General features: G+C 40.6%; 1 protein-coding gene across 2 annotated transcripts in view; it reads right to left on the bottom strand.

Moving 5' to 3' along the window:
* The window catches only part of RCAN2 (regulator of calcineurin 2), a 265,377-nt gene that overhangs the window by 16,846 nt on the left and 227,856 nt on the right, over positions 1–20,675 (bottom strand). For both annotated transcript variants that reach the window (XM_010356487.2, XM_010356488.2), the window contains 2 exons: positions 4,809–4,982; positions 2,837–3,008 (listed from right to left, as the gene is read on the bottom strand). In XM_010356487.2, coding sequence (XP_010354789.1) covers positions 2,837–3,008; positions 4,809–4,982 — 346 coding nt within the window. The remainder of the gene's footprint in view (positions 1–2,836; positions 3,009–4,808; positions 4,983–20,675) is intronic.

Genomic DNA, 20,675 nt, shown 5'->3' with positions numbered 1-20,675 from the left:
AGTATCCTTAACAGAAGGCCAGCTGGCAGAGTGGTGAAGTTTACTCTCTGGAGTCAGAAGTGCCAGGGTTCGAAATTTGACGATGTCACCAACCAGCTGTGTCACCTTGGGAAAGTTCATGCTTCTTTCTACAGCCTAGTTTCCTAATCCATAAAATGGGGATAATAATAGGTCCTATCTCTGTGCTTATCACAAAGCAGGGCTCTTCAAAAATGGTAGATGGTACATTTATTGTGATAAAAGAAGGTGGGTGCTATAGATTAGCTGTACAATTAAGGTAAAAGGTCTGCATTTTTAACATTGTTGATAAGTTATTTACAACTTCGAGCCCCCCACCCCCTACTGCCAACTGCTTTTTTTTTTTTTTCTCTGCCTCTTTAAGACCATTTCCTTCCTCCCTCTTTCTTCCTTCCTCTTCTGTGTCAGGCTCTGTGAGCATCCCTTCCAGGGCCTAATTCCCATCCCATCTGTGCCTTCTGCCTCTATCAGTCCCAGGTCACATTTGTCCCTGTCTATGCCTTCCAGAGTCTGGGCTCAGCTCGGTCAGCCAGTAAGGGTGTCTGGAACTTGCCTCTAGCTTTCTCTGCATCAATCTTTGTGAATGCGGACAAACAACAACTAATGTTCTTTCACATTCTTGATAAAAAATGATTTGAATTTTACTGGACAATCAGCTCCACATGAGCGAACTGGAGTCCAGCTGGGGTGTGATGGTCAGAAAGTCTGACATAGCCTGAGCCTCCTTTCTAAACAGTGAAGTAGGAAGAGCACAGCATTGGAAGATCTGGCACTTTCATTGTCAAATCAGCTCCCCGCTTCGCACTGGGCCTCAGTTTCCTTTTCTGTAAAATGCAGGTCAGACTCCTAGGTCCTCTAGCCAAGACCTTAGTGATTCTATAAAGAGCTCTGTTGGCTGACATTCAAAACACCTCTACAAAGTGTTCAAGGGTGTTCTTGTCAATATCAGTGCATAGGAGTCAAACTGGCAGCTCCAAGGACCTTGGTTGAAATTGGTCCATTTGGATATGTGTGCTTGTTTGCTTCTGCAATGTCCTGAATGACTATGGGGAAGGGCTTCAAAAGGCTTCACGTGAGTAGACTCAATTTACTTTACACACCGTGCAGTGTTTACGCATATCACACATGTGGCTCTCTGAAGGGGGAGTGTCTAAGATCAGGATCCTGGATATGAACTAGATGTTCAATGAAATCATATTTCACTAACATCTCCCTTGTTATTATATTGCTTCTTTCATCAGCACATATTAGTTAGACATACCTCCTGCTTCTTGAAGGTAAAACTTATGGCCATTTTAAAGGGCCTGAGAAGCTGAGCGATGTGATGCTGATTACAAAGAAACCTCCAATGAGCTTGCTCTTGAAAGTTCTATAATTTAACTTTCAGGCCACACATGTAACATCTGACAATCTTCTTGCAAGAAGTGCTTATTAGTCAGATCAGCATCATCTTAATCTGGGTACCTGGTAAGATGACCAGCTTTTCTTGGTTTTCCTGGGAATTTTCTGACTTTAGCAGTGAAGGTCCTGTGACCAAGGGACTCCTTAGTCCTGGAGAAACCAGGACAGTTGGTCACCATAATTCCTAGGGTTCTCAGGTTTTGGCGTACACAAGAATCAACACACGATTATTAAAACAGCAGATTTCTGAGGTGGGTGACTCTGGGCCAAATGTTTTCCTGCCACATTAAGAAATGCTAGTAACAACTTATAAGTTTACTATTCTTGGTACTTGGCATTTAGCTACCAGTGGTTCTTGAACTCATCTGCATATTAGAATCAGCGTGGGAGCTTTTAAAACGTACTGATCCCTGAACTTTACCCACATCAAATTAGAATCTCTTGGGGTGGGGTCAGGCATTCAGATTCTATTTTTAAAGCTCCTTCCTATCCCAAGATAACCAGCAGTAGATACAGCAGACATAATGGCCATTAGTTACCACTCAATTCACAGTGCTAAAAATCTCAGCTCCCACCTGGTTTCAGCACCTTCAATTTCTATTATTTCCTCTCCTAATATAATATAGGAAAAAATACTTTGGGGTGCAAGGTGTCATCATCTGCTGAAATTGAGGGCAGTATCACTTCTAGGTACAAAGCCTAAAGAAACTTTTGGACAAGTGCATAGAGATGTACAAGAATGTTAACTATTACTTTGATTGTAATAGAAAAAAACCTGGAAGTAATCTAAATATCCATCAACAGGAGAGTGGCTAAAGAAAGTGTGGTGGTAGACTCATATTTTGGAATACTATACTGCAGTGAGAATGAGTGAATCAGAGCTACATATGCCAACATCATAACAAAGTGACCATAAGATTTTTTTTAAAGTTAGAGGCTGCTGTAACTGACTTCTTAGGAACTTGGAGGTTTCACTTTGGTGGCAGGTTTTCTTGTAACAGGGGGTTCCTGAGTGTGTACTAGCACTGTGACAGCAATAAAACTGGGTTGCACAGCATAGATGCTTCCTTCCAGCTGGTAGGGTTCATTTTGTCTGTTCTGAGGAAACAATTTCCTCCTAGTATCGAGATAAATCCCACAAGAATTAGGTAGTGCTGTTGGATCTTAAAATATCTGCATTGCAGTCCAGAAGCTGCACGGACTTGACACCATTTTAGTACAGGTCCCCAAGTTGCTTTTTGAACAGGTGCAAACACTGCATTCTCATCCATCATTCCCTCTCATTGTCCACACAGAAGAATAAACCCATTAGAAATGCAATGTTACCGTGAACCCAGGATTTCAAGGTTGTTAATCTCATTTGGCTTTTCTAGGTTGCTGACAAATGTTTACTTTTAAAATGGGCCACAAAGCTTACCTGGTCCTAGTTTGGCCACAGCATAGAGGAGGTCGTAGTTGAGGACTGGTGTGGCATCGTTGATGGGCTGCCAGCCAACAGGTGGGGAGGAAGGGGGCGAGATGAGAAACTGTTTGGCAGGCTGGGGTGGAGCCAAATGCAGTTTGTCTCCATCTGTCTCTGGAGTCTGAACCTTTCAAATAGAGTAGAGATGAAGACACTTATTCATCATGGCTTCAGATGTGTCATGTTGGCACATTAAAATGTGGGTTTAGTTTCAGCCTGTGACAAATGAACCGATGAACCTGACTGTAATAATAATTACCACTTACCACATACCATGTGCTCAATTGCCTTATTTAATCCTGAAAACCGTGGATCTCAACCTTTACTGTATGTCAGAATCACCTGCAGTCCTTACTAAAACACAGATTGCTAAGCCCCAGCCCCCACATTTCTAATTCAGGAGGCCTGGGATGGGGCCTGAGGGTTTGCATTTCTAATAGGTTCCCAGGCGACGCTGATGCTGCCAGTCCACTGTCCCACCATGCACCTGCCAAATGTTTCCTTGTCTCCTTCTCTCTTTTCCTCCTTCCTTCCTTCCTTCCTTGGTGAAATTCACATAACATAAAATTAACCACTTGAAAGTGAACAGTTCAGTGGCATTTAGTACATTTCCAATCTGCAACAACCACCTCTATCCAGATCCAAGCTCTTTTCATCACCTTAAAGGAACTCCTCTGCCTATTGCTACCAGTACTACCATTACCAGTTACTACCACTCCTGTCTCCCACTGGTCACTGGCAATCACCATGCTGTTTTCTGTCTCTACAGATTTACCTGTTCTTGATACGTCCTATAAGTAGAATCACAGAATATGTGACTTTTTGTGTCTGGCTCCTTTCCCTTAGTATAATGTTTTCGAGGTTTATCCACATTGTAGCATTTATCAGTATTTTAGTCCTTTTTATGGATGAATAATATTCTATCATATGGGCATACTATAATTTGCTAATCCATTCATCCATTGATGGACATTTGGGTGGTTTCCACCTTTTGTGAATAGTGCTGTTGTGAACTTGTGCATACATATATTTGTTTGAGTACCTGTTTTAAATACCTAGGAGTGGAATTGCTGGGTCAAATGGTAATTCAATGCTTAACTTTTTAAGGAATGGGGTGAGATTTTAAAGACAAAGAAACTGAGGTTGGTCCACATCACACACATGAGAATAGCAATGATGGAATTTGAACACGGATGCAGGGCCAACGTCTGTGTTCTTTTCACTGTGCCATCTCTGTAGAGTCTAAAGGTGGAAACCATACTAACAGATCACTTAAGAGATGGATCAAGGTATCTAGTGATGAGGTGAGGGCACTAATGGAACATGATGGATATTGATTTCCATTGCTGTGAACTTTATAAGCATTGCCAAGAATTACCCATTTCGTTTTGGAACAGCTAGAATTGATTTTTGGATGAAACAAATTAATTTCCATATATTTGTAACCTTTTCTCATAAATATGAATCACTGAAAAGTTATACATTCCACTAAAGCTGTCATATAATTTAAGTTTTAATTATAACCCTGATAGGAAGGTTAGGAGTAGCTGTGATTACATCATTCTTCTTATAACTACTACCTGGCATTTACTGTGTATTTGCCAAATATTAGGCACTTAAACACACAATAATTCATGCAATCCTCATAACAACAGTATGGGGTATGTATCCTGATCATCCCCAATTTACAGATGAGAATATGGAGCCCCAGTGAGGTTATGCAACTTGCTCTGGTTGGCAACTCTTAGAGCCTGTTTTTTAGCCACTAAGCTGTTCCTGTCTGGGAATCATGATGTGGGTCTATTTCTCAGTGAATTAATTATAGACTACCAACCAATCTGAAAATGGAAAGGGCTTCATTTACATTTTAAAATGGTAAAAAATAATGTAGGGCAAAAAGAATAACTTTGGTAAACAATCACCTTACCTGTGCAAAGTAGAGCTTTAATTTTTTCCCTCTGAATTGGGTTTCATGAAGCTCTATCCTAGCTCGGGCTGCAGATTTAGGATTGCTGAAGTTTATACGGACACGTCTAAAACTCTTAAATAGCTGGAACGTCACGCAGTCATCATAAGTCCGGAACAGTCCCTCAAATTTTTCCTGATAAAAACAAACACAGAGGGAAATCCGTTGGCCATGGGTCTTGTATGATGCCATATCTGATAAAAACAAACAACTAAATAAATAGACTGTTAATAACATACAGTTTAAATAGAACAGCAGTAATGTATTTTTTTTTTTTCGTCTGTAGGTCTGTTGCCAGGCGCAATACATGCCTGAAGGATTTATAATCTTGGTCTAAGGTTCTCTAGAGAACCAGTGAATAGGGTTCAAAATACATGAAACACATGGGAAATTATGCAAAATGTTGAGTGTTTCTAGAGGAGAGGGATTGTAATGACCATCAGATTCTCAAAGAAGTTCATTATCTCCAAAATACTGGCGCTACTGAATAAAGCACAGGGTAAACATTAGTGATTACCAATCTTGGGGGCACTTTTGGTTTTCTTCCTTCCTTCCTTCCTTCCTTCCTTCCTTCCTTCCTTCCTTCCTTCCTTCCTTCCTTCCTTCCTCCCTCCTCCCTCCCTCCCTCCCTTCCTTTCCTCCCTCCCTCCCTCCCTCCCTCCTTCCTTCTTTCTTTCTCTCTCTCTCTCTCTTCTCTCTCTCTCCTTCCTTCCTTCCTTCCTTCCTTCTTCTTCCTTCCTTCCTTCCTTCCTTCCAGACAGAGTCTTGCTCTGTTGCCCATGCTGGAGTGCAGTGGTATGCTCTGGGGTCACTGCAATCTCCACCTCCTGGATTCAAGTGATTCTCCTGCCTCAGCCTCCTGAGTAGCTGGGATTACAGGCATGTGCCACCACACTCAGCTAATTTTTGTATTTTTTAGTAGAGGTGGGGTTTCACCATGTTGGCCAGGCTGGTCTCAAACTCCGGACCTCAAGTGATCTACCTGTCTCGGCCTCCCAAAATGCTGAGAGTACAGGCATGAGCCACCATGCCGGGCCTAGGGAGGGGTGGGCACTTTTCTTGCCTAAAAATATGGGATCCACACCACCCAGTTTCCTAGTCAGGCAGTACCATTTGATTAGTCCTGGTCAACGAAATATGTGTAGAGGGCAGAAGAAAGCCCTCGAGTAATTTTTCAGTTTATTTCTCTGAAGAGGCCATGTGTTTCAAAAGGTACAGCTGTCAGAAACAGGATTCTCTTCACTCTGGGTCTCCGAGTGGCTGTATGAAGCAGAAATAGTTTTCTCCCTACTCCAACCCCATTCTATAGCCAACTTTGCCTTAGCAAGGAAAAAAAAATCTCTGTTGCATTACATCACTGAGATTTGAGAATTATTTTATTCCTACAGCATAACTAAGCTATCACAATATAAAGCAATAATTAAAAAATTTAGACTCACTACACAGTTTCAATTCGACTGAATAAGTATCTATTAAATGCTCACTTTGTATGAGGAGAGGTCTCTCTCTAGACTTTAAGAGGATACAGAGATGAGTATCACATTGTTCTGACCCTCAACCATCTAACAATCTAACAGGTGAAGCAGACACACACAAGTTAGAGGACACCCAGAACACTGGGGAAAGGCATAACAGAAAACTAGAGAATTAAAAAAGAAAAAATATGTAGGTATATATGTTAATAATATCTGTCTGATCTGTATGGTTCCTCTTAGCCATAAAAATATCCTTATTATAAGAAAACTAGTATATGTTATAAGCTAGTGTGTTCTTAATAGAGAAACTGCCACTAAGGACATTATAAATATAACCAACCTGATTCTTTTATTTCAACAGTAAAAGGTAATTTCTCAAAACAGTGAGTACAAGGAAGAATGGAGATGCATGAAATATTAATACTGCAAGATTCATAGAATTTTAACTAGGAATGGACTTAAGAGATGATGAACTCAACCTTTTCCTCCTCACCTCCACCATTTTACAAATTAGAACCCTGAGATCTGAAAAGATAAGGACCTACCCATGGGCACAGGGAGTCAGTGGCAGAGCCAAGACCAGGCCAAAGTCCTTGTGACCCTAACAAGAGAGATACTGTCAACTCTATAAAGAATTATACTGCCAGGTTGATAGGAAGAGATGCTTATTTTAATAAGAGCAAGAGATGTATACAATACACTGACCCAAGTCTAAAGGGTGACCACATCTAAGAGAATCAATATAGTGAGGTGGGGTTGTAAAAACACTGACTTCTGAGGCTCCACAGGAAGAGTAACTCAAACTTCAGGGAAGGTCTTCCTGCCTCTTGGGCATCCAGATGAACTTGTATCAGACCTTCAAGCCCATGTTGGTGATGCTTCCACATCCTGCTGCCGATTTCTGAGAATCCCCAGGCTGTAGCTCCCCCATCCCCCCTCCTATCTTTGACTCCTTTTTCCCCACACTCTTCTCTTTTATACCAGTCCAAGGACCCCAAAGAATACAATAAAAGCTTTTGCTTTTTTAATGACATTTGTGGAGATTTGAGGGGTTCTTTCTTTCATTCTGTTTTTTTCTTATACTCCTTTTCCCATCATGAACAAAACAAGACTTTTTCCTTGTCTTATGCAGAGCAGGTTTTTTGTCTCTCCTCATCTCTCAAGCCTTGGGATCAGCCAACTCCCAGACTCACGGCTTTAGCTACCACTCCAAGGAGTCTCATTATGGAATTCTGTCCCACCAATACTGTGTTTTCCTGAGCAGGAATCCTGATGATTAAAATGAATTCTGTTTCCTCACAATGAGAGTACTCTGAACTGATCAAATCACAGCTGGTAGTTCGATGAGTTTGGGAAGTTTTCAGGAATAGGAGGAATTAAGAGATTAAAAACTCCTATTTCTATACAGAGTACAATAGGACAGAATACTTGGGTCTTCTTTGTGACTGGTATGTTTTTCCATTTCCAGGGTGGGAGTTTCACTTTCTCATCACCTCTTCAATGCCTAAGCATGGGCAGTTAAGGCTAGCCTTTGAAAGCGAGGTGCTTTTCTCCTTTGAGTCTAATTCTTTCCTTTTCATTTCGTATTTCATTTTTGTGCTTCACATCTCAGTTTATCAGAGCGGTTTGACCTCAAGAGACTGCATTAAGAGCAAAGAATCAAGGAGTCCAGCTTTTAGGCTTAGGGGGTGCTGACAATGTGCTACCTCTTTTGTAAGGCATTGGCAGACATCAAGAACATCTTGTTCCCACTGATCCTCAAAAGAGGGCTCCAGGCACCAACTCCCACCAAGTTAGAGTTGGCCATTGACATGAAACTCTTTGATATTCCTTGTTTTGGGCTTAAGCTGAAAAACAAAAGGAGCTCTTGCACCAAACCTGGGGTGAGCCCAGAGCTCAGGGGCCAGGGTTTTCACTGGATCATATGGGGCTTAAAGTCCACAATGATGATAATAATAAACAGCTGACATTTACTCAGCATGTCCTCTCCTTTCAGGCCTTTTGGGAACTTTATTTGTAGGGGTGACAGTTGTCCAAGAATAGGAACTCGCTAGCCTTCTCTATTTTTGTTTCCATTAGTGACATTACAAACATATAATTTGCTGAGGCAACAGGATACCAGACCAAATTAGTTAGAGGCAGATCCAGCACAATGAAGCCACTAGATGTACCTTGAGGCAAAACAGTGTCACCAAAAGCATTAGCAGTAGGAATTTTTCGCCTGCCATTACAGAAAATCTTCTATGGTCTTGATGCACAGGTTCTCACCAGGGACACAATAATATTTTGTTGTCCTCTGGCTACCATTTTTCTCCAGTTCTGTTACCCAGCAAACCCAATAAATTATTAATTTCTCCTTGAACGTCAGTTCTCTTTGTAGCGCCCTGTTTGAATACAGTTCTACAGCAGCAATCTCACACTCTTTGGTTTCAGGACCTCTTTACACTCTTAACAATTATTGAGGATCCTAAAGAATTTCTGTAAATGTGGGTTTTAAATAAAACAATGTTTATGGTACTAGAAATTAAAACTGAGAAACTTGAAAATATTTATATATAAATCCATTTAAAAGTAATAATAAACCCTTTATTTGTTAACATAAACTTTTTAATGAAAAATAACTGTTTTCCAAAAGAAGAAAAAATTTAATGAGAAGATTGCCATTGTTTTACATTTTTGCAAATCTATTTAATTTCCAAATTACTAGAAGACACCTGGAAACTCATATCTGCTTCCGCATTCAATCTATTGCACGAAGTTGTTTTGACTGAAGGGTATGAAGAAAAGCTGGCCTCATCCAAATAAATATGTGGTCAGAAAAGGGTGGAGCATTTTAACAGCCCTTCAAATAATTGTGAGTATTCTTCCTTGATATCTCATCAAAACTCAAAAAGTAGTAGTTTCTTAAAGTGTACTGCATAATCACATAACATTTTACCTGATTTTATTAAGATCCATTTATCTATTTTGCACTTTGAATAAATTTTAACCCAATGATTTCATAAGTGTACATTAATCATTTAGAAAATATTGGTTCCCTGAAATATGTAACTTTTCCAAACTGACCGATTTCAATACAATATTAAAAATCACATTCATTAATACTATAGTTTGGTGCAAAAGTAATTGTGGTTTTTCGCATTACTTTTAATCTACCATCTATCTTATCAAAAAGTCTTTAGAAATTCAAAAGCTGTGGAATTCACATTGGTGGATACAAGTTTTCCAAAATTGTATTTTTGCTTGAAAGCTCACTCTTTATTATGGGCAACACATTCTGTCAGTTATTTTTCTTATAGCAGCAGATTCACTTCATTCATTTTTGAGAAACTGTCTGCCAAATACCGAAGTGTCCATAACTATACTTTTCCTGTCAGTTGCTTCTTCAAGTAAAAATGGTGTTCCATGAGAAAAGTACCAAGGGCAGTTTAGGACAGCTTAGAATGTTTCCTCCAGTCAAACATTTTATTTCCAGATGCCACATAAGTACTTCTCGTGTGTACTTCCCATTTTGTTATTCAGAAAATTACAAAGGTGTGCCCTTAAGGGTAAAGGGTTAATAAAATGAATAAAACTTACTGGCTTATCAAGGACATTTCTAAGTAAAATTGGCATTTTCTTTCTTTTCCTGCTTTCTTCTTCTTTTTTTTTATTTTTTTAAACTGTGAGTGTGTGGCTGTGAAGAATAGAAATACAGTCATGCACTGCATAATGAAGTTTTGGTCAACAATGGACTGCATATCTGACTGTGGTCCCACAAGATTATAATGCCATATTTTTACCATAAGTTTTCTATGATTAGGTATATTGAGATACACAAATACTTAAGTGTAACAACTGCCTACAGAATTTAGTATAATAATATGCTGTACAGGTTTGTAGCCTAGGAACAATAGGCTATACCACAGAGCTTGGATGTGCAGTAGGCTATGCCATCTAGATTTGTGTAAGTACACTCTATCATGTTCACACAACAAAATCACCCAAGGACACATTTCTCAGAAGGTATTCCCGAGGTTAAGCGACACATGACTGTATTACTAGCACAAGTTGGTGGCACTGCACTGATTCATGCTAAAGTACCAGCAGTTTTAACCACCATTGCTTTTGTACCGTGGGTATAAATGTCAACACAGTTGAAAAGGTAAATGATACCTTTGTAGTACTATGAAAATAGTTTTGACAACATAGGAACTGGTATTGGGATCCCTCATGAGTCTGTAAACCCCATACTGAAAACTGTTGTACAATAGGATCTCAGAAGTAAGGATCCAGTTGGCTTGGGGAAAGACAGGAGGTCTAGCGAGACCCTTAATTGTACAACATAATGGTCAGAAAAGAGCTGCCCTTCAAAGAAGTGTGATAATGCTGGTATCGAATACTGCACGAAAGTCAAATAGGGTGAAGGTGGAGATGACACCACTGGATTTGACAAATGGACTGATGCTGATGACCTTACTGAGAGAGCTATTTGAACAGATGTGTAATAGATTAATTACAGATGGAGGAGTGAAGGGCAGAGAAAAAGCTGGAAATAGAGTTTGGCAATGAAAACCAGGGAGCTGGGATAACTACATGGGAAGTCATGGTCACAAGCAGATTTTTGGTAGTGTGGGGAAACACTGATGGGCTGAAGAAATGAAACTAATGAAGAGGGAGAGAGAAGAGATAGTAAGGGTATGTTGAAGTCCAAACCCCAGGAACTCAGAACATGACCTTGTTTGGAAATAGGGTCATCAAAGATGTAATTAGTTAAAAAGATGTTGTACTGAAGTGGTGTGGGACCCTAATCTAAGTTGACTAGTGTCTTTATAAGAAAAGAGCCATGTGAGGACAGAGAAACATAGGGAGAGTGCCCTGTGAAGACAGTGGAGTGGAGTGGCACCTCTGCAAGCCAAGAAATGCTAAGTATTGCTAGCAAACCACCAGAAGCTAGGAAGAGGCAAAAAAGGATTCTCCTATGGGATCCAGAGGGATGGTAGCACTGCTGACACCTTGGCTTTGGACTTTAGCCTTCAGAATTGTGTGATAATAAATTTGTATTGTTTTAAGCTACTCAGTTTGTGGCACTTGGTTATAACAGCCCCAGGAAACAAATATAGGCAGTCTCACAGACCTACAGAACCAGATGACTCTGGGAAGAATACAGAGCACCTAATATAATCACACCATGTCCCCCCCAGGAGAGGAGGAAGTAGATATTTGGGTCATTCCAAGGTGATGAGTACGAGACAAGTGTGTGTGTGTATGTGTGTGTGTGTGTTGAGGCATAGGAGAAGAAAGATGAAGGAATAACTTGAAAGGGTTGGCAAGTAGGCAATGAGATGCCTGACTATGAGAGGCTATGAGGAGAAAAGAGAAGCCAGGAGTATCACATTCGACTGAAAGAATGGGAAGATGTGAGACTTCAAGGTTCTGGATGAGTTAGATAAATGAGTTTCATAGGAATGACACAGTGGGAAAAATAGTAGACAAAAAAATTGTAAACCCAGAAGATAATTTTGTAAGTTTAAGGTTTCAGAAGGTTTTCAGTGTTAGAAGCCCTAAGGGTCAACATGAGGCACGTGAATGGAATTGTGAGGGATGACAGGGTGAGGATGATGGGAATAGAGGATAAAGAATAGCGAGGTGAGAGGGTTGCATAATGACCACCGACTCAGGAGGACAACAGGAAACAGAGTTGAGGGACAACCATGAGCCAGATAAGCTGCATGAGAAACAGGAGGAGTGACCTGGAGAGCTATAGGGTATGGCAGCATAGGTGGAAAGAAAAGAGTTCAACTGGAGGGCAGGGGCTTCACAGAGATCATCTACAAAAAGGGATGGAACAACAACCTAGAAGCATGGGGGGATGCCAGGGAATTCTAAGCCTCACATTCAGGGCTTGAGAGGTGGGGAACTGGAGGGTAATCTGCCTAGCAATGTGTAATTGCTAGGGAATAAGCATTGCCCAGAGCAATGAAGGATTTGGTAAGGAGAGGATGTGGAGTGATTATTGTAGAGCACAAATGGTACTCTGAGAAAATCAATAATGGGCTCTAAAGAAGAAAGTGGGAGAGGTTAGAATAGGGGTTGGAGGCTGGGCATGGTAGCTCATAGCTGTAATCCCAGCACTTTGGGAGGCTGAGGCAGGAGGATCACCTGAGGTCAGGAGTTCAAGACCAGCCTAGCTGACATGGTAAAACCCTGTCTCTACTAAAATTATAAAAATTAGCTGTGCGTGGTGGCACATGGCTGTAATCTCTGCTGCTTGGGAGGCTGAGGGAGGAGAATCACTTGAATTCAGGAGGCAGAGGTTGCAGTGAGCCGAGATTGCGCCACTGCACTCCAGCCTGGGTGACAGAGCAAGACTCTGTCTCAAAAAAAAAAATAATAATAATAATAATTATAATAATAATAAATAAAATAAAATATGTTCCAGGTAGAATGTCTGAAGATGTGAGTGTGCTGCTTACCAAATAACAAACAGATCTAGGCCTAACTCGGGCCATATTTGAAATAAAATGATTATATAGTGTCAACTATGAACATTTGTGGATGTTAAGGCTTCTACCTTTAGATGTATTTGCTTTTCTTAAGTAGTCTGAAATGTACGGACACAGGTATTTATTGCTGTCTTAGAGAGGCTTACTATGGTTTTCCTTAAATCTTATTTCACCTCTACTATAATTATTTGTTTCTTATTTGCGCCCCACATTTTTAAAAAGACTCAAACATGGCTTATAAATGTATATTATGGAAAAATAAAATAAAGTAAAATACAAAACCAGTAGATAAAAAGGGGGAAACAAGGGTAGAAACATACATTGAAGCCAAGAATGAGGTCTGTTCTGAAAAGCTTCTCATGGATCCTTAAATATTGCAACGAGTAGGCCAACATTTTGCCTGTAATCTTTCTTAACATTAACAGGATAGAGTAACCCTCATCAGTTATACAGTTCACAGGGTCTATGGAATAAAGATGGGCCTGATCTAAAAATCAGGCAGAAGGATATGTCCAGCATCCTCATTAAAAAGATATTGTCGTGTGGAGAGCACTGTCTTCAGTAATTACAGAACATGAAACAAGCAGCAATTGATCTGTTAGAATTTCCAATCAGAATGTAAGCAAGTATTATTATTTTTTCAATCAATAGCCTTTAGCAGTGACCTCAGTAATCAGGAAGTGCTCAACATGCTCTATTTGATTGGTCAACATAAAACCCCAAAGTATTTTATAAAATATTAGGATATTAAAATGTTACCCTCAATTTAACTCTAAATCAGACAGGTGGCAGACAAATCATAACTTCTAAAATATTATCTCAATGAATACTCAATAAGTCCTTTGAGGGAGAATTGGAATTTTTGTCATCCTTGAGAAACCCAGTGTATTAGTCCATTCTCACACTGCTATAAATAAATACCCAAGACTATAAAGAAAAGAGGTTTAATTGACTCACAGTTCCATATGGCTGGGGAGGTCTCAGAAAACTTAAAATCATGGCAGAAGGGGAAGCAGGCACGTCTTACATGGCAGCAGGAGAGAGAGAGAGTGAAGGGAGAAGAGCCCCTTATGAAACCATCAGATCTCATGAGAACTCACCCATCATGAGAACAGCATGGGGAAAACTGTTCCCATGATCCAATCACTTCCCTCACTAGATAGGTGGGGATTATAGTCCCTCCCTTGGGATTACAATTCGAGATGAGATTTGAGCGGGGACGCAGAGCCAAACCATATTACCCAGAAAGCAACTGCAAGTCAGAGAAGCTAATCACCTACACAAGGTCACACAACTAGCCAGTTAGCAAAACCAAAACTAGTGAGTTCAAGTTATTTATACTGCATAAATGTCACTGATACATGCAGAGGAGTGCAAAGTCCCAAAACAGGAATAAGAAAAACAGCTTTCCTTGCCAATCCAAAAGAACAGTGCTGACCTTGAAGAAACAGCTACTAGGGAAGTCCAATGGCACTTTTATCTGCTTTCCAAATGATGCTATATGCTTTATATATTTTTCATTTTTATATTTATGATCCCTTTGGGCATAAATTGCTTTAATAAGAAATTCAGCATCTCTCAAAATCACAAGGCTCTCATCTGTCAGGTAATACCTCCTAAAAACTGCCAAAGAGTAAAACCACTCCTTTAGGTTTATCACTTCTCAATGGATACCATTGACAAGCCGTGGGCAAATCCCATGTTGAAGGACCACTCTGGATGTGATGGCATTTCAGGAGGACCTTCTGAACAAGGGACTGCTATTGTAAACCTTTCAGGATGCAGACTCCTTATGTGATGGGCATAACTGGCCTGTGTGTGAGAGTTCCCACATCTGTACTTTAACCTATCAGGATTTCTTAGCCCAGCCAAAATTGTATGAAACTATGCTTTGTTCCATTTGTGGTCCTGATACTACCTAAATAAAAATCATTGTGAAAAGAGGACTCCTGCAATCCTTCTTCACTAACAAGAGAAGCAGACAGATGCTGTGTCATATAACTGCTTCAAGAAAAGATAGTTTGCTGGTAAAGGTACAGAAGCCTTTATCCTTTCTTGCTGAGTTCTTGTGAGAGACAAAGATCTAATACTCAGCCCCAAACCTAGAAGAAGCCATTTTGTTCTAAAACCTCATGGATTCATCACACACCTCTCTTAGTGGAGCAAGTTGCATGATCCATGTCCCATTGTATTATTTCTTTCCCAGTAGCGGTCCTAAAGTTCACTGTGGCTGAATAACATTGCTATGCAAAAGTATATTTTTAGTTTTCTTTAAAGAAGTCTCCATTTCTCTGATTCTACTTAGTCATCATCTAAACATTTAGAACTGGAAAAATCTCCAAGCCCACAAACAAACAAACAAAAACCCCAAATGCCTCCAAAACAAACAAAAACATGTATGAGGACTATTAACTGGAATAACCTTTGAACGAGGGAGGCAGAGCAGGGGTGAATCCAAGCATTATGGAACCCAAAGATTTCACACCTTGGGGAGACTTCCTTAAGCAAAATAATAGAAAACTAAGCACAGATATAAAGAATTAGCCTGACATAGTGGTGCGCACCTGTGGTCTCGCCACCCTGGAGGCTGAGATGGGAGGATCACTTGAACCTGGGAGGCGGAGGTTGCAGTGAGCCAAGATCATGCCACTGCACTCCAGGCTGGGTGACAGAGTAAGACCCTGTCTCAAAAAACAAAAAACAAAAAAACAAAAAAACCAAAACACACAAAAAAACAACTAAGCAACTAAGCACAAACATTGGAGGTTTGTTTTTTAAGAATGAGAACAAAAACCATTAAGAAATAACTTCTGCAAATTTTGCAAAAATATATAATCACATGAACACAATGCTAGGGCTCCACCAAGTCTTGGTAAAGACCAATGCAAATGAGGGCCCTAAAGCTGAAGCTTCATTTAACCCCAGGAAATATGCTCGAGAGAGTGTCAAGTATGTACTGTGCAGTCACAAAATAATCTGGAGTCCAGGTTTTCAGAACAGCTAAAACAAGTACAGTGTTTCTATCACTGTACTGTACAGAAAAAAACCCCAAAACATTGTTTTTTCTATACTCTCACATTATTTCATTTCTGGTCATTAACACATGGAGTTTTTCTCACAGCAAGCAATTCTCCATTTCTCTGTAGACACCCACTGGATGTCCTACGCTTTAACTCAATTCTGACTCTATCTGCCTGAAGACAGTGCCAGATCCCAAAGGTTAACGGCTCAGTACTCCAAGACTGCCCCACTTTGGACACCAATTGCACGTCCAGGTTTTGCTTCTGACCCACCAGATATAAACTGGAAGTTCCCACAACCCCCTCCTCAGGTTCGATCATTTGCTATAATGGCTTACAGAACTGAGGGAAGCACTTTACTTAAGCTCATCCTTTTATTATAAAGAATACAACTCAGTAACAGTCAGACGGAAGAGATGTATAGAGCAAGGTATACGAGAAGGGACACGGGGCTTCCATGCTTCTCTCTGAACTATACCATGCTCTCAGTACCTCTACATGTTTAGCAACCTGGAAACTCCCTGCATGCTGTCCTTTGGGTTTTTATGAAGGCGTCCTTACACAGGCAGAATTGATCACAGCATTGCCAATTGGTGATGAACTCTAACTTCAGCACCTCTCCCCTTCCCAGAGGTCAGACAGCATGCTGAAAGGCTGAAAGTTCTAACCCCATCTTGAGGCCACCCAGGGCCCCTAATGTTCTCATTAGCATACAAAAAGACACTTATCATTGAGGAGATTCCAGGGGTTCTTAGAACTGTGTCAGGAAACAGGGAGGAAGACAAAAAATACATTTATTATATTCAAAATATTTATTTATTTATTTTTGAGAGACTGAGTTTCGTTCTTGTTGCCCAGGCTGGAGTGCAATGGTGCAATCTTAGCTCACCGCAACCTCCGCCTCCCAGGTTCAAGCAATTCTCCTGCCTCAGCCTCCCGAGTAGCTGGGATTACAGGCATGCACTACCATGCCCGGCTAATTTTGTATTTTTTTTTTTTTTCAGTAGAAACAGGGTTTCTCCATGTTGAGGCTGGTCTCGAACTCCTGACCTCAGGTGATTTGTCAGCCTCGGCCTCCCAAAGTGCTGGGATTACAGGCATGAGCCACTGCGCCCAGCCTATATTCAAAATATTATACTCTTAGCTGATGAGGGTCAATTCCCTAAAAGGTTTAATCACCAGAACGAGAGTCAAGAGACTTGAATCTGCAAAGTTTAAGTCAATGCACCCAATTATAGATGGCTGAGTACACCCTTTCCTTGCCTAAATCCACTTTGTAAGTACCCAAGATGGAGACCGAGGAAGAGGAGCAAGTGAGGGGATTGCTTGGAACCTGTCCTGGAAGCTGTGCAATAAGTAGGGGCAGGTGAATGGACCAAGAGAGGAACCAAAAGGCAGCATGGTTTGCATGCCTAGGGCTCTTGTTGTTCTGACTCCAGGCAGTGACTGCCCATCCTTTGAGTGAGACCCTCTCATCACCCAAACCCAGGGCTTGTTCTGGTGGGGCACTCACCAGAGGCTATAGAGCCTGGCTATGCCAAGCAAGGTACCATTTGTGGATGCCTGCAAGCCCCTTGCCCGCACCAGGACACTTCTAAGTCTCCCAATGGGTCTATGAAAATGTAGGAAGTAGCAGAAAGGAGCTCTTCCACATGTCCTCAGGATGGGGAGGAGGATGGACGAGGCATACTAAAGACCTCTGAGTGAGTAGTTACGAATACAGATCTCTGTTACATGCCACAAAATTGGGCTTCTGTGCATGGTAATAAATACTTTTTATGCAAAGGAAGGATCTGACAGTCCTTTTATAGCTGCCACATTTCAGTTTACAACATCAATGGCTGCTTTGGCTCAGGGCATTTCCTAAAAGCTGACAGCTTCAACCTTCCCTGGCCCATCAATTCCTCTTCTCTGATCATTAATCTGTACAAACGTCTGTGGCTGTCATCAGGCCTGATTAGATATAGGCTCTAATTGTGCATGTGTAATTGATGAAATGCACAGCCTCTTTTACAGCTTATCCAGTCTCACAAGGGGACAGGAATTTTACTTTAAATTCGTTTAAATAGTCATTTATCTATAAGATATAGGTAAGAAGAGGCAGTATAAAGTTATGATACTAGCAAACTCTAGAGCTACACTACCTAGTTTAAATGCTGGTGCCAGCTGTGCAACCTTGAACAATGTACTTACCCATTGATACCTTAGTTTCCTTGTCTATCAAATAGAAATAATGACAGTATCTACCTCATAGGGGTATCCTGGCTGTTAAGTAAATTAGTATATTTATATCACTTTAAAAGGTGCTGAGCACAGTAAGTGTGTGTGAGCTGTTATTAATCTCAGATTGTTTATATGCCTGTATTTGGCTTATTAGCTCTATATCCAAATCACCCTATATCCAGAATCAAGTATATTATATCTATGTCTACATCTATCTATATATTTATATCCATACTTGTACTGGTATATAATCTTCAAAGATTGTAAAGAGCAATTATAGGAATATCAGCAAAATGTCTCCTATGAAATCAACTCTAATTAAACTAACTTGATTTTATTGATGTTATTATCTACTTAAAATGTAGAGCCCAAATTAACCACAAAATTTCTTTTTTGTCTGTAAAGCTTTAAACATGGCCTTTACAAAACAACATGGTAAATGAAATCATTCTAAGGAGGAAATCAACTGGGTAATTGCCTTCAATCTTTCCCTTTGGGGATCCTTCACCATTAGCTGGAGCTCAGAGAGACCACGAGCAAAGGATAAAGATGCCAGTGACTATTGAACACATCAGAAGCTCACACACAGAGTAGGTAAGCCCCTCCTACCTGGTTCCTTTCTCCTCTTCTCCCAACATGTCTCTACTGTCTTTTAGACAAAGCCATCTCCAGACCTCCACACCCCATGTTCAATTGTTTTGCTGAGATTTCCAATAGGTGTCTTCCATGTAATGGCCGTCAAGCCATTTTTTTTTATGCTGCGGCCTCTAAATCTGCCACTCATCTTATCACAATAAACGGCCCCCCTCTACCCAGTTGCTCAAGCAGGCAACCTAAATGTTATCCTGATCTCTTCCTTCTCCCTCACTTCCACATCCCACTACTCAACAAGCCCTGTGTTCTCTGGACCTTTCAGGACGTCTCCCATCAGTCCCCTGTTCATCCTGCCATCTATTTTGTGGCTGACCCCATGACTGCACTTGGTCTCCCTGGTCTCTGTCTGGCCACCCAAGAATCAACCTTGGAAGCCTGCTGCTAGAGAGGTCTTTCTAAAAGAGAAAATTCTGGGCTGGATGCAGTAGCTCATGGTTGTAATCCTAGCAGTTTGGGAGGCCAAGGTGAGAGGATTGCTTGAGTTCAGGAGTTTGCGACCAGCCTTGACAACACAGTGAGGCTCTGTTGTAAATAAATAAATAAAGTAAAAGAGAAAATTCTGATCATATCATTCCTCTATAAAATTCTTTAGTGGCTCCCCACAGGTTTTAGAATAAGGCTCTGCTTGGCATTAAAGGCCCTTCATAAAATGGCCATCACCCACCCCACTAATCTCACACCTCTCCTTTGCTTTTGTTGCCTTTCCAGCCAAACTTCTCTTTACAGGTTCCCAAAGGCAGGTTATGCTGTGTCTGCAAGCCTTCTCATTTGCCCTTTCTTCTGCCAGTAACAGCCTTTTCCTCCAGATAACTTTCTAATTATCTGTCAAGTCCTAGCTCGTATCTCAAATCCAAGAAATCTGTCCTGAATCCCATTAAGGTTTAGACATCCTTCTGCTGTGCTCCCTTAACAGTGCTGTTAATGAGGGCAAATGTGCCATCATTAACTGGATTACAAGAACTTCAAGGGCAGGAATGGTGTCATTTTTGTGTTTTGCTCATGTATTCATTATTGAGTGCCAACTGTGTGTATGCAGATGCCTATACTTTGAAAAGGGATCACTTGGTGATGAAATGAACCAGACAACGTTGAGAGAACAGTCCTCCCTCCCACACACTACCTTTTGGTGAATTTGTTCTTTTCTTCAAAGTTATCCTTCAACCAAAGCAACAAATGCACACTGAACATATGTTTTAAGATCCTCCGTAATGTAATAAAACAGGGATGCCAAAATAAAATTATACAAATTTCTTCCTGGAAGTCTTTCTTGACTACCCCCCTACCAAATATCCTTCCTCTATGGAGCTTTAATCTCCAATTCCTCTTACTATTTAAAATATTATGAATATATTTCAGAATAATGTGCCATCAGAGAGTGTGCGCGTGTGCATGCCTCTGTGTGTGTGTGTGTGTGTGTGTATAGGGGGTGGTCAAGGAAGAAATGGCCTATAAGAGGTGGATAGAATTTGTATGTGTGGAAATACGTGGCAGTGGAAGACTTCAGAATTCTCCAGGCAGGAGAGCAGCATTATCAAAGGATTTAAATATTTACATTAATACGATGTTGTTTCAAAAAGAAAGGTATTTTAAGGGATCAAGAAGAGAATAAAAAGAATAGTTGGTCCTAAGCCATATTTTGCTAGGAATGGCCTTGTTTGTTGCACAATAACATCTGTTATTAAATACCTACAGAATTATAGGAAACATAAACCAAATGAGATTTGAGATTTTGGTATTTTAACAGTCAGCACTGACAAATTTTTTACAACATGTATTTAATAGCAAGATGCTTCATTGAATACATTCCATTTGAATTCTAAATGACGGGTCATGAGCCTGCTGATGCAGATAGGCAAACTGCTCACCAGCTTGGAGCCTCTTTAAAAAATTACCCCTTTCCAGAATGCTACCCAGTGGTGTAGCTGAAAGAAGTAGAAAATGTACTTCTAAAAACAAGCAGTGTTCCTACCT

This window comes from Rhinopithecus roxellana, chromosome 4 (genome assembly GCF_007565055.1).
Source record: "Rhinopithecus roxellana isolate Shanxi Qingling chromosome 4, ASM756505v1, whole genome shotgun sequence".
Lineage (NCBI taxonomy): Eukaryota > Metazoa > Chordata > Mammalia > Primates > Cercopithecidae > Rhinopithecus > Rhinopithecus roxellana.
Note: the sequence above shows the minus strand (reverse complement) of the source record. Positions and strands in the feature narration are given on the sequence as shown.